The sequence below is a fragment of the Lingula anatina genome, chromosome 10 (assembly GCF_051362555.1).
Source record: "Lingula anatina isolate TDL-2025a chromosome 10, LinAna3.0, whole genome shotgun sequence".
Classification (NCBI taxonomy): domain Eukaryota; kingdom Metazoa; phylum Brachiopoda; class Lingulata; order Lingulida; family Lingulidae; genus Lingula; species Lingula anatina.
This window is the reverse complement of record NC_141776.1, coordinates 2,697,501-2,710,799: the sequence shown is the minus strand read 5'-3', so window position 1 is coordinate 2,710,799 and position 13,299 is coordinate 2,697,501. Positions and strand designations below refer to the sequence as shown.

The 13,299-nt window shown below is 35.0% G+C and overlaps 2 protein-coding genes across 3 annotated transcripts; one reads left to right on the top strand and one right to left on the bottom strand.

Moving 5' to 3' along the window:
• Positions 1-25: 25 nt before the first annotated feature.
• Positions 26-9,928, bottom strand: LOC106159450 (eukaryotic translation initiation factor 2A). 2 transcript variants are annotated; one of them, XM_086996493.1, is made up of 18 exons: positions 9,781-9,928; positions 8,777-8,846; positions 8,411-8,485; positions 7,926-8,044; positions 6,762-6,861; positions 6,072-6,154; positions 5,642-5,742; positions 5,046-5,163; positions 4,417-4,527; positions 3,896-3,964; positions 3,536-3,637; positions 3,044-3,218; positions 2,599-2,759; positions 2,159-2,266; positions 1,733-1,803; positions 1,403-1,507; positions 872-937; positions 26-411 (listed from the first exon to the last, which is right to left on the bottom strand). In XM_086996493.1, the coding sequence occupies exons 1-18, from the start codon at positions 9,806-9,808 to the stop codon at positions 349-351; spliced, it is 1,725 nt and encodes a 574-aa protein (XP_086852619.1). In that variant the 5' UTR covers positions 9,809-9,928; the 3' UTR covers positions 26-348. The 2 variants fall into 2 exon arrangements, with proteins under 2 accessions (XP_086852619.1, XP_086852620.1); XM_086996494.1 differs by lacking the exon at positions 9,781-9,928 and adding an exon at positions 9,657-9,684.
• Positions 9,929-10,051: 123 nt separating this feature from the next.
• On the top strand, positions 10,052-13,264 carry LOC106180273 (stress-associated endoplasmic reticulum protein 2). Its single transcript, XM_013564229.2, has 3 exons — positions 10,052-10,263; positions 11,079-11,151; positions 12,338-13,264. The coding sequence occupies exons 1-3, from the start codon at positions 10,180-10,182 to the stop codon at positions 12,373-12,375; spliced, it is 195 nt and encodes a 64-aa protein (XP_013419683.1). The 5' UTR covers positions 10,052-10,179; the 3' UTR covers positions 12,376-13,264.
• Positions 13,265-13,299: the final 35 nt, after the last annotated feature.

Genomic DNA, 13,299 nt, shown 5'->3' with positions numbered 1-13,299 from the left:
GAAAAAGAAAAAAAGTAGAAATGAATTCAATTTAAATTAATCACATTTTATTCAGAAATTTAATGCCTAACTTTTTGTTGACACTTTAACTTTATAAAGATCATTTAAGACTGAAATGGCAAACTACCAATACAAATTACCAGATGAGTGTAAACATTTTCTTGGATGAAAGGAGGCAGTTAAACTGCACTATCAGGGAAACTGTGCTTAACCAAATATTAAAAAAAGGACAAAACGAGCCTGATTTTATTATTGCACTAACTGCAAAATAAATAAAACATTTGTCAATTTGTTTTTCATCTGTTATAAAGTCAATCTCTTCTTGTTCTGTAGTGTCACAGTAAGGTATCAGGACAGTCGTAAATCCTGTAATTCCATCCTTAATGTTGTTTCACTGTTCAGCTTTTCCAACTGAAAACATACAATTTTGAAATCTCTTACACTTGCAATAATTTACAAAAAAAAAAAAGTGATAACACCAGAAAGCAGAAGTCTGGCACTCCACTTTTAGACCAGTTAAAATAAAAAACGATTACATAGGGTAATTACTCGATCTTTTCAATGGGGGAGGGGGGATTCTGAATTTTACAGATTCAGAAATTCTTGATATTAGAACATTCCTACTGAGTGGTAGCAACAAGACTGAAAAACAGGCCACCTTGTATTTTTATTCCTTTACAGCAAAAGCACCAAATATGCTACACAAAAGTACATTTTTTACCAATTCCGAAATTATGTATCTAAAAGACTGATAATTTTCCCCGTTGAAAAAATCCGAGTTGTTACCATAGCCTCAAGTACTTTACAGAATGGTTATACATGTGTTCCTCAGGCGTGACTGTTGTTTATTGCTATGTTAAAAATGTGTTACCTGGTTCTTTTCTAGCTGTTTCCCTGCTTTCTGGTCCTCCTTGAGCTTCTCAATCTGTTGTAGTTTCTGAAATGGAAAGTACATAGTTTACTTTAATTGTAACTTTCAATTGTATTAGTTTACCTCAAAAAAATACTTCTATGTATTAAAAAATCCCCTAAAATTTGTTTTATCTCGTCTGTTAATTCTAAATTTCAAATCAAAAGTTTGTATTTTCTTTGTATCAAGGAAAATTAAATTTACCTATTATTTCACCTGATACACGTTATTATTTTTTCTACATAACAGACTGCACTTTCTTTTTATGAAATTAAACTGCCCAAACTTGAACTGTATTTTATCTGATAATTCGAAACTTCAGTATAATTTTTTTTTTTTCATTTTCTTTGTATCATAGAAAATGACATTTTATTGATCTGTTCTTTTATCTGTGGGAAACTTCGGATATGGACTTATTGAATGCTGGAATCAAAATGTCAATATTTTTTACACGATGAAGCCGAGGGACCGCTTTTATAAAATCCAAACTACCTTTGTGAGGTTTTTAATCTTTTTATCTTTCTCTGGATCTCCTGTGGACACAGCAGCAGGAGCTGGTGCCGTGGAAGGCCTGGAGGGGGCAGCACCTGCACTTCCCTGGAGAATAATGAAGTATGCGTGGAATGAATGGCATGAAAAATGTGAAAATTCTCCCCTCTCTCTCTCTCTCTCACACACACACACACACACACACACACACACACAGTGTCTGTGTCATGTTTACTTACAACAGATATAAAAATGATGAACAACATTAAAAAATGAAGCAGTGCTTTCATCTGGGGAGATGTACAAACATTAAATGTAATATCAGAATATTACCTGTTCTTCTTTCGCTTTTGCTTTGGCTTCCCTTTTTTTCTTATTCTTTAATGCAGCCTTTGACATGTTTTCTGAAATATGTACGGACATTGCATTTTGGTGACTGATAAACATTAAAACCCACGTTTACTGACAGACCAGACTAACAGAAAAATCACACCACAGACATGAGCCTAGCTTTAAAAAAAAAAAAAAAAAAAAAAAAAAAAAAAAAAAAAAAAAAAAACTTTGAACATTTATCATGGGATCCAACACCAAACCTTGCCAAATCACAGGAACCATCAGAATTGAATTTTAAAAAAGCAGATTTCCGCTTTTCTGTGGAAAAAGCTCATGTTTGTACTTACCAGGTCAGACACAATTAACAGGCATGTAGTGAATTTTGCTAATAAAGAACCTGGATCAGGTGTATGAAAACCTGTTTACCTGGGTTAGCCTGTTGTTTAGCGTTGGACGGCAGTTCATCCTCTTCGTGGACCTTAAAACTGACAGCCTGTCCTCTGGCACCAGGGGGGCGGTACGCAGCCGCTTTAGCTATAATTATGATATATATACATGCATGTCTATTTTTCAAACAAGTAATGAGTCTTACTGAAATATAGTAAAATTTATCCCTAAGGCCATAACATTTAATGTGTGAACTAAACATAACATAATCAGACACCCTGTTGATGAAGTGGCCAATAAGTTAAAATGACCCTACTTCACAGGAAATGCAGTCATCAAAACAAGACACATGTATTCATCAGAACAACCAAACTTGTGTGGGTATGCATCCATAAAAAAGTCAAAGCTATTCTTCTTCAAAACAAAACAAAACAAAACAAAACAAAACACAACAAAATAACTAAACAAAACAGACTCACTTGCTGGCTGCACCACAGTAGATTCCACAGCCCTATATGTGACGGGTTGTTCTTTGTATAGCCCTTGAGGTGCTGACTGCCATTTTGCCTCCCACAGTTCCGAGTCCTTGGGGACACTGTAGTGGTGAAGTAGTGTTCCCGTGTAGTGCCACACCTTGTATCTAAGAAATTACATAGTACAGGTGCTCAGTTACAACTGTTATTATCTTTCAGCAATAATTGTTCCTTCTTCTTAGTTAAGTATTTAATCTAAGACTCATGGTTTTAGATTTTATTAGTTGTTAGTAAGTAAATTTGCAAACAGCACCATTTCAAGAAATAATAATAATCATGATTATGCACATTGTATGAGATTAAGTGTTTGAGTGGAACCATTAATCCAATACTTGTTTTAATTGTGGAACCAATCTTATAACTGGTTTTGTGGAACTAATCCACTACCCACCCATTGCCCACCCTGAGCCTAGGGGCAGTGGTGGCTGTGAGAAAATGGACGCCGTCTGGACACCACTCAAACATGGTAGAGTCAGAGGCCTCCGTCTGCTTGATCTGCTTCTTCTGCTTCGTATCCCAGAACTCGAGGTTACCACGGAGATTTCCAAAGCCAGCTAGGCACACAACTGAGAGAAAGAGTCAAGTTTTTTGTTTTGTTTTGTAAATAAGAAAATGACTTCAGTTTGTTGATTATCAAATCAATATTCCACATTAATTCTATCAAATTGCAGGACTAGCTGCAATAACTGAGTAATAAAAATAAATGAGAGCTACTGCAAATACACACAACTTTGATTTTCATAAGCATTTCTCTGTGAGATATCAAACCATTACAAAGAGCGAGATAAGAACTGAAAAAGGCCCCCGATTTCTTCTTTTAGAATCACTTATTTTAAAAAATCCACTGGCAGATATTTTCATCTAAGTGGTTGACAAAGGATACTGTTTCCATGTGCGTTGTAAGCCACCGTATTCCTGGGTCCTGTCCCAAAGTCAAAGACGGGCTCACACTTCAGATTGTAAAGGGTGGCCTTGGCAGGCATATCTGGACACTGGTCAAGGAGTTAACCAACTTGAAGAATGGTTTTGAAAATAGTTGCTTATTTCTAATGTGACGTAAAAGTGACACAGAGAGGACCCTTCATGTGGATGCATGTCTTTCTCTTTTGTGTGTGTTTGCATGCATGCATGATTGCTCATGTTTGTGTGTGTTATTATGTACCTGTGTGTGTGTGTGTGTGTGTGTGTGTGTGTGTGTGCGCGCGCGCGCACGCGTGTAAAACAGACCAGAAGCCAAAGATACAACCATACACTGCACAAAACTCCTGTGAATTTGGATTCCACTGCAAACTGTAAACAGGGCCATTTTTGCCTGAAAATAGAGAATCTCCATTTATTCATGTCATTCAAAAATGTATTTCTCCAAGCAACTTTATATTATACCCGAAAATATGATTAAAATTCTCTGAAAAAGTTGCAGTCTAAAATAAGCTTAAAGTTTCTGAAAAAAAAAAAATATATATAATTATATATATATATAATTTCAGTATGTTTGCCATGTTTGATATATTTAGTTTGAAAGGAGTTGCTACCAAAGCACAAATGGTCAAATCCAATATATGTACTCACCTAAAGGTACCATACTACTGGTGCCTTTAACATCTATATAATGTATATAATATTGTTCCACTCACCTAAAGGTACCATACTACTGGTGCCTTTGACATCTATATAATGTATATAATATTGTTCTACTTACCTAAAGGTACCATACTACTGGTGCCTTTGACATCTATATAATGTATATAATATTGTTCTACTTACCTAAAGGTACCATACTACTGGTGCCTTTGACATCTATATAATGAAGACTATTGTCACCGTAGTAGGAGCCAGCTGAGGTCTCTGTGGCTGTCAGGATTAGGAGTGAGGTGCCTAAAATATCAAAATTACAACTTCTAATCACTTTCTAGTATCAAATTAATAAGAAAATTAAGTATGAGATAGTAACTGTCACCCTAGCAATATTTTACATGTATAGGGAGAGAAGGTACTCGCTTTTCAAAAAAAAAAAAACACCCCTTAACTGAATAAAGCGTATATTGCTATGGTCATATAACATCTTTAGATATGTATTACAGTCTTACACAGGGGCGGATTGAGACTGTCTTCTGGGTCTTCCGGAAGACCGTCAGATTTTCAAGTGTACATTGACAGGTATCTAATTTATTCTGTTGGAAGACAGTCAAAAATGGTGTACAGATCAACAAAAATACTGGTAATTTGTCAAAAAATAGCTCTGGATCTGCCCCTGTTACACCTCTGTCTATCCCAGACCACAGCATCTGTCACATTAGTATCATTACATCAAAATATCAAAAAACACACTGATAATAATAATTAGAAAAAGAATCATGATCATAATAATAAAATATTAAATATATTACTCCCACCTTTTTTATTCCAGTACATTTCTGCCTTGTCGCACTTGAAGACACTTTTGTTGGCAAGGACAGAGTTGGGACCAGAAAATTCTGGGTACCTGTACACTCTCACAAAGGCTGGCTGACCCTAAATCACATTATTATAATTATTATTATTTCTTTAGTTTAATTAATAATTATGACAAATAATGAATTATTGAAATCAAGAAATAAGTCCAATTTTTTAATCTAATTTTATGATTTCTGTATTTTCTTTCCCATTCAATTTCAGAAATTAAATATTTGTTTTATGCATTTATGTTTTTGGTTATTAATTCATTTATTTGTTTATTGATTTATATTTAATTTTTTTTTTTTTTTTTTTTTTTTGAAAAAGCAAACCTGTCAATCTTTATTTTCTTGAAAAAATGAAGATGAAAAAAAATCAAAATATCAACTAGACAATTGAACTATTCTAACTTGCTCCATCTTTTTCCTACAAAAATCAACATTAATCTAAATTTTCAAAAAAGTGATATAAAGCAGATTGCAAATGCTACACAAAACGTGACCTTCACTGACTTGGAGAGTTATATTTTCGTAGAATGGTCCACAAGAAAGTTTACCTTGTTACCAGGCACATATGCTGCCAAATGATAGGGTGCTGGGCCACTGGCTAGCTGAAACTCTGCCAGGTTCTGGAGATGTAGCTTGTTTGCGATGGATTCTGCAAAGCAGAGTAGAATGTACAGTATATCTAATGCATCATTCATCTTAGTTTATGCTTAAGAAATATTTTTGCCTTAGCCTTTCAACAAAATTTTGATAAATGTTGGCTAAATGATAAAGTGTTTTTGCCAAAATAAATAATAAAATTGAAAATGAAAAAGTGATTGAAATTATACAATTTTCTTCATAGTCATAATTTGAAAAAAAATTCCATTTGGAGTTTGTCAGTAAGGTTGCAAAAATCCCAATTTCAGGTGTCATGTTTAGCCTTAAATGCTTAAGTCTCAATCTTATAATAAACAGTTCACAATAATGTCCTTCACTTACCAAAATTATTGTTTTCAAAGCACTGTATTTCATTTGTGACATTTCTTGTGCAGATTTTTTCATCATCAGACCACTGTGGCTGCCTGAATAAGAAATAACATAGTTCAAATCAATCCAATATCTAAATTATACCGATACCCTTAATGAATAAAATTAACTCAATATGAATAATTTAATCTTACACAAAAACACAAACTTTTAATCAGCTTCTTCATACAGTTGCAGCAAAAGAGCAAAAAAAAAATGAAATAAATTGAAATATTGACCCAATTTAACACAAAGTTCAACTCCAGCCCAGAACAAATCTGATGAAGTGCACTAAAGTGAAGTAACTAAAACCTACTTTTTGTTAGTTCACCCAGCAATTTTTTTTGTTTGTCTCAGCAGACAAAAATAATTTGAACAACATTCTTATCAAATTAACTGTGTGGAGTGTGTTATTGTATCTAAGAAAACACAGATATAAAAAATGAAAATATTCCCTGTCACAACTGAGATACTTTAGAAAACCATTAACCACAGTATAGTAGCCCAGTCTCAAGCATATGAACAAGACCTTTCAATGAGAGTTAAAAGTCTTTTCACTGATAGTTTTCTTTATAAACAATTTACTCTTTTTGCCATCTCCATCGAAGACACACTGAAAAACTTATTTCCCATGTTATACAGTGTTATACAGTGTTATCTTACCATCCCCCATGTTTCTTCTGATTTAAAGACCTCAACAGGTTTCCAGATTTCACATCCCAAATATTCAAGTTGGAGCTCATTCCAGGGTCATTCTTGTTCACTGAAAACAATTATTTCCTCAATAGCATCATAATTACATTACCACAATGATTAACTGGTCATTTTTACTTTTTGTATTCATCTGGGGTCGTAATTTTGTATTTTATCAGTATCTTCATCATTATCATCATCACCATTAATTCTACAAACCAACCTATCATTGTTTATTTATTCATTTCACTCATTCACTCACTCACTCACTTATCACTCATTAACTTGTTCACTCTCTCACTAACTCACTCACTAAGGCCCCATTCAGAAAACTAGTCCGAGGGTCAAATATGGCAACCCACTACAAAGCTTGCTGTGTAATCCGCTAATAGACACAGTCACACTGAATAGATATTCAATTTGGAAGTAAGATAAGATAAGATAAGAGTTTATTCAGCCATTAATATATAAATATAAAATTCATATAAAACGGAAATTGGACTGCTATTCGGGTTACAAATTATAAATAAATAAATTATAAATTTCCATTTTTGTTGTTAAAATAAGACACAGCAGATGGGTAAAAACTCTTTAAAAACCTTTTAGATCCCTTAAAAGTTAAAAGCCTGCAGTTGCTCGGTAAAAATTTAAAAAGCCCATGTGCGGGGTGGGTATAGTCAGACATGATTTTCTCTGTTTTTGTTACTGATCTATTAGTATAGATGGCACCTAGAGAGGGGAGTTCCAGACCGATGATTTTGCCGCACGTTGATGTGACCATATCTAGACGCTTGCGTTCTTCTACAGTGGCCCGCCCATACCATACTATGATTGCAAATGTTAATATACTTTCTATAACGTCAAGTAGTCAAGTGGGTCTGTCATATTTGACCCTCGGACTAGTTAGTTCCCTATTCTGAATGAGGCCTAACTCACTCACTCACTCACTCACTGGACTCATTCACTCACTCACTCACTGGACTCATTCATTCACTCACTCACTCACTCACTCACTGGACTCATTCACTCACTCATTCACTCACTCACTCACTGGACTCATTCACTCACTCACTCACTGGACTCATTCACTCACTCACTCACTGGACTCATTCACTCTTCATTGGTTTATTTTACCTGCGTATGGCTCCCAAGTAGCCAGCAGACTGCCAGAGGGGGAGAACTCCAGTCCCATGGTTTTAGGTTTATCTAACTTCTGAACTTGCTTGAAGTCTGTAGTTGTCACTATTTCTACACTAAAATAGAAAAGAAATGTTTACACAATGCAGTGTATGTATTCAATCCCATGTAGTAGTATGTATTCACTTCACAAATTTCAATATTTCACTTTGAATTTTTCAAGATCTATTATTTTTAGATCAAGTCAATCACTAACAATATGTTCGAGTAAATAAAACAAAATAAAAGACAGGTTTTGGCATTAACCCAACTTCTTATGAACACCTGTCAGATTTTACAAGTAGAAATAAAACTGTAAAATACTGAACTTGTAAACACAATGGACCTGAGGCTTGTTATAATTATGTAAGCATACCACTGCCTTACAATCTTTGGTGAGTTTCCAATCATCAGAAGCAGCATTTCTGACTACCTACACTTACCTTTCTCCATTGCACCATGCAAAAAGAGAACCATCAGGGCTAAAAGCCATTACTTTACATGCCTTTCCTTCACATCTGTAAATACATAAATATTAAATAAAGGTCACATTTTCTATTATCCCAAGCAATAACTAAATTACCATTCGAAATTAATATACATGGATGAGGAGGTGGAAAACAAACAAGCATCTTTTTTTTTTTTTTTTGCAGATGCCCATACAATACCAAAGATAAAGCACGTCTCTCAATATAAGGTGCACAGAACAAGGGATGAGAATGTACATGTATTTACAGTAGGATAATATTAAGTTCATATTTCACTCATAATACTGCCATGTTTTAAACAAGTGTAAATTGTGCACTTACCTTTTGAATGTTGCTTTGGTACTGTACGAAGGTGGACCTTCTACAAGACAAGTGCCCTCAGTGCCCCTGACTTCAAGTTAAAATATGAAAACACATATCATACAAGTAACTTGTGTTCGGGCACAATACACACAGTGTAAAAAAAAGAGTGTATTCAATAATGATTCTTTTCTTTGCAAACATGCCATTATTATCAATCAACTGCCCCATTTACTTAGACCAGCCTTCAACTTTGATACACAGCAATATGGTCCTAGGGTTTGGGGTTAAGGTTTGTGTGTGCATATGTGTGTGTGTGTGTGTGGGGGGGGGGGGGGGGGGGGGGCACCACCCTGTGTTACAAACTCTTGAGAGTATGCATGTAAATACCCACAACTGACGGACACTGTGTCCTCTGTTGCATCTTGTAGTATATATAATTTGCAAATTAAACCCTGTTGCATCAGTTTACTCACCCAATGTGATAAAGTTTAAGTTCTTTTTTTACAGTAATGCAGCAGTGTTATCCCTTACAATAGTCAGTGACATTACGTCTGGTCTCGAACATCTGTAACACAGGATGTTATGGGGTCTGCGTTGCGTGTAAGGCCACAAACTGTGGTAAAGGGTGGGGTGGGGGTGAGAGTAGAGGTGGGGGTGGGAGTCTGTGCTATTGAAAGACCTAACTCTGCAAGCTCAGTGTATGTATATTCAAGGGGGGGGGGGGGGGGGGGGGGGGGTATTCAAAGGCGGTGGTTCTTGTGACAGTGTAAGGTTTTCTTCATCTAGATAAGTTTCGAGTAAAATGAATCTCTGGAATTTGGCAGCTCTACAAAACGTATGGGACAATCCAACAGCTATTAATTTAATCATTACAAAAGTGAAAAAAATTGAAAATCACCAATCTTGACCATGACAAAGAAACTTAATGGGGCAGACTGTTCCACTTTTTGACACAAATGTTTTGAACATCCAATGCATTAAAATATCAAACATACGACAGGTCAAGTAATAACCCAACTCACGCGCAAAAGTCGGTATGGGCGCAGCCATGTTTGCGGCAAGTAAATCTCGCAGAATTACGTTTCCGGCGTAACACGTCACCAATTTTGAAATATCAATGCGCCACCATCAAACTTAAAATTGAATGAATCAAACTCCTTCCACAAGCCTTAACATGTATATTATCAGTTACAGAATACACACATATGACTATTCATCAATCCAATTCGTACCAAAACACCTTAAGTAAAAAGATTGAGTTGCCTAATTTGTAATTTATTTCTCTGCGTAATCGACGGTAAGGCGGTCTTACGAGATTAGGAAGATAGCTTACTACGTGGGCATTTAAAACCTCCAGCAGTTTTCAACAAGATTCTGAACGTTTTGGTGTTCCGTCGAGTTACTAAACAACAACTCTAAACATGCCAGCCAAACAGAGGATGAGACTTGCCAATGACAAGGCCAGCAAAAACGTCACACAGAGAGGAAACGTGCCAAAATCTTTAGTAAGTTTTTACAAACGCAGTTCCCTTAGGCTTCTGCAACTTCTGGTTTTACACAAGCGTCATCTAACATATGTCTTAAAGTTACCCCATTCGATTGGGCTTTTCGTTTGAATGAAGGTGTTAGTTTGTGTTGTGTTCATTACCCTGAACAAGAACGATAAATTGAAGTGTTGTTCACAAATTTGTAAACTAGTAGATGATTGATAGGCGACGTGTAACATCTAACTGAGGTCAGTGAAAAGTTTGGGATAAAGTTTGGTATGATCACAGAATGATACTCTCGTAAAAAGAAATAAGCCAGCTTTACATTCTGCCCCTCTCCTATATGAATCTGTTTACTCCTAAAATGATCTCATTTCCCTGGGTAGAATTTAACCCAAGCAGCTGCATGTGTGTTACTTAGAATTATCAGGCATAACCAGAAGTCCATATCAATCATCTACCATGACCAGTTCTAGAATATTGTTTTGCTCACCATTTTATGCTTGTTGTACTTTTTCTTTCTTGTCAATCCATGAATACAAATCTTAGTGAAATGGTTCTTCCAATAACACCTGAGACCATAAGAATGGCTTTAACTAAACTGAGCCTGTTTGCCTCAAGATCCCTCAGTGATGAAAAGTTAATTTAAGTGCTCCCTTTTTAAGTCAATTGTGGTATTACAAGGTATGTTATATCAAGGCGCCAGTTGAGAAAGGTTGGATGGCAAGAGTAAATTGGACTGTGAAATGCTGGTGGGATTTTCTGTCCATGATGATGCGAGTTGGTATATTGGATATATACTTACAGCTATTTTTCTCTGTTTAATCTTTCAGAAACCCGAGGAGGATAAATACCCAGTTGGACCATGGCTAATAGCTTTGTTTGTGTTTGTTGTATGTGGCTCAGGTAAGTTGTTGTCATGTTCTTTATTTTTGATTCATTTATTTATATTCAGTGTAGTAACTCACACCAATGGTTGCCGAGTTCTATGATAGAAAAATTTTTCTCAGTTGGCTTTACTGGTGCAATAGAAACATGCAGATACACATTTACAATTGTTCTTCTCACTTGCTTATACTCATGCTAGATGAACATGCATAAATACACGTTCTTACAAGATGAACATGCATTTGTGTAGGTGTAATACATATACAATAGTTCACATTTGCTATGCTCAAGCAACATATATATGCAAACAACATGTTCGTGAAGCAAATATATCACTTAGTTTGGATAAAAAGAGATTTTAACAGTAGAGAAAATTTTCACCTGGGCAGATTTGTTACTTTGAAGATAAAAGACTGTTTGTGAGTGATGTAATGGACTGCTACTGATATGCCTAATTTGAATCCCAAATTACCACTAATTGCTGACATTACTTTATCAGGAATAATGCTGTCTTTTTATCTTTTGTCCACATAGACAAGAACTTAATAGCACATTGTCATAGTAATTCATGTGTTGCAGATAAGTGGATATGAGGTCCCTTGCATTTTCATCTTCTAATATGAATTCTATCAGTCTGCAAAATAGCTCAGAATATTACCTGTTGAATAATGGCTTTGGTTTAAAAGTTGGTTTAAACTTTTGGACTACAATTTTGCTTGCTCAGACCTAAGGGAAATCAATGGCAGTCTCTGTGAATGAAATTTTGTGCTTATTTTACAGCACTAAAGACTCCAGTTGTGTTTCAAAGCAATACTAATTTTATTTTTCAAGTGGATTGCTTAGGGTTTAGATTGTCTTGTACTAAATGGAGGTCAACATTTATGATCAAAAAGTTCAATTCTATGTTAGGCTTAATTTATTTTGTGAAAAAGCATACTTAAATGTCATTTAGCATTATGGTATTTAAAAAAGAGAGATGAATTTTGGAGCCTTCTTTTAAGATGTACTTTGTCAGAGGTTTATTTTTAAAAGAGACATTAAATGAATTCATTATTCACAATTTTCAGTCAATAATTGTTACACTGTATAGAAAAAAATTAGTGAACAGAAATTTATTTTTCAGTTTTTGAAAAAATTGTTTTTATAAATTAAAAAGAGTATTGTGAGAAATGATTTTAAAATGTCATTATTTTTCTCTCCCCAGCTGTGTTCCAGATCATCCAAAGCATTAGGTTTGGATAAGACCTCGGACTCAATGACCCTCAACAGCCTCCGTTACACCATGGATTGCAAGGACTACGAATACAAGAATACGACTCTATCACCAGACATTGACATCATTTAATCATTTGTGAGACAGAACGTTTTATTACCAAAAGTTTCACAAGAAGAACTTGTATATATAGATATTTATAAGTGTAAGAATGAAACCCACTGCTACTTGTGCAGGGAGTTGTTAAATGCAATAGCTAATAGACTGGCCATCGTGACATTTCTTCAAAACTCCTGGATATTGAAACAGGCTGCCAGCTATTTTTAGTGATATGCAACATAATTCCTCACCTGATTTGCATACTTGACTACCTAATTTGCATCATATTTGAAAATGGGAGGACTACTGAAAACTGGAAAGACGATTTTAAAGGCCTGTTGCATTAGTTGTGAGGAGGTGGTATTTACGGCAGAACACCTAACACATCCAATGATAGGTGCACTGCTACCTCCTTTTCTTTTCATTTTCCCAAATATGGCAGTTGATTCGTCTTACTGATATTTAATGAAATGGTAGGGTTAAAAATTCCAAGTTCGCGTAAAGTTGATATTTTGTCTTTGACATTTTAGTGAATTTTAATAATTGTATCTTGCATGTGAGGACTTCAACCTAGTAGATCTTTAGAAGACTAGTAAGAAATGATCCACAAGTGGTCGGGAAAATAATATTTTGCCTTAATTTTCAGTAATAAGGTTCTCAATGTACCTATAATGTTTTACAAATGTTGAGGAATGGAATGCAATTTGTCACAAACTGCCAAAATATGTAAGTTTATGTATTGTCTGTTACTGTGAAGATGATTCCGACAAAGTCTGGTGGGTAATGGGCGAATTCCAATAAAGTGACTATTTTTATTTACTCGTAGAGTTATCATTTTATATTAATTTATTTGA

Coding starts and splice junctions, on each gene's coding strand:
- LOC106159450 (XM_086996493.1), bottom strand. CDS start 9,808: ATGGCTGCGCCCATACCGACTTTTGCGC. Junction 8,045..8,410: donor GCATGGTGCAATGGAGAAAG/GTAAGTGTAGGT, acceptor TTTCTATTTTAG/TGTAGAAATAGTGACAACTA. Junction 1,804..2,158: donor TAAACAACAGGCTAACCCAG/GTAAACAGGTTT, acceptor TACATATTTCAG/AAAACATGTCAAAGGCTGCA.
- LOC106180273 (XM_013564229.2), top strand. CDS start 10,180: ATGCCAGCCAAACAGAGGATGAGACTTGCCAATGACAAGGCCAGCAAA. Junction 10,264..11,078: donor GAAACGTGCCAAAATCTTTA/GTAAGTTTTTAC, acceptor TTAATCTTTCAG/AAACCCGAGGAGGATAAATA. Junction 11,152..12,337: donor GTTTGTTGTATGTGGCTCAG/GTAAGTTGTTGT, acceptor TTCTCTCCCCAG/CTGTGTTCCAGATCATCCAA.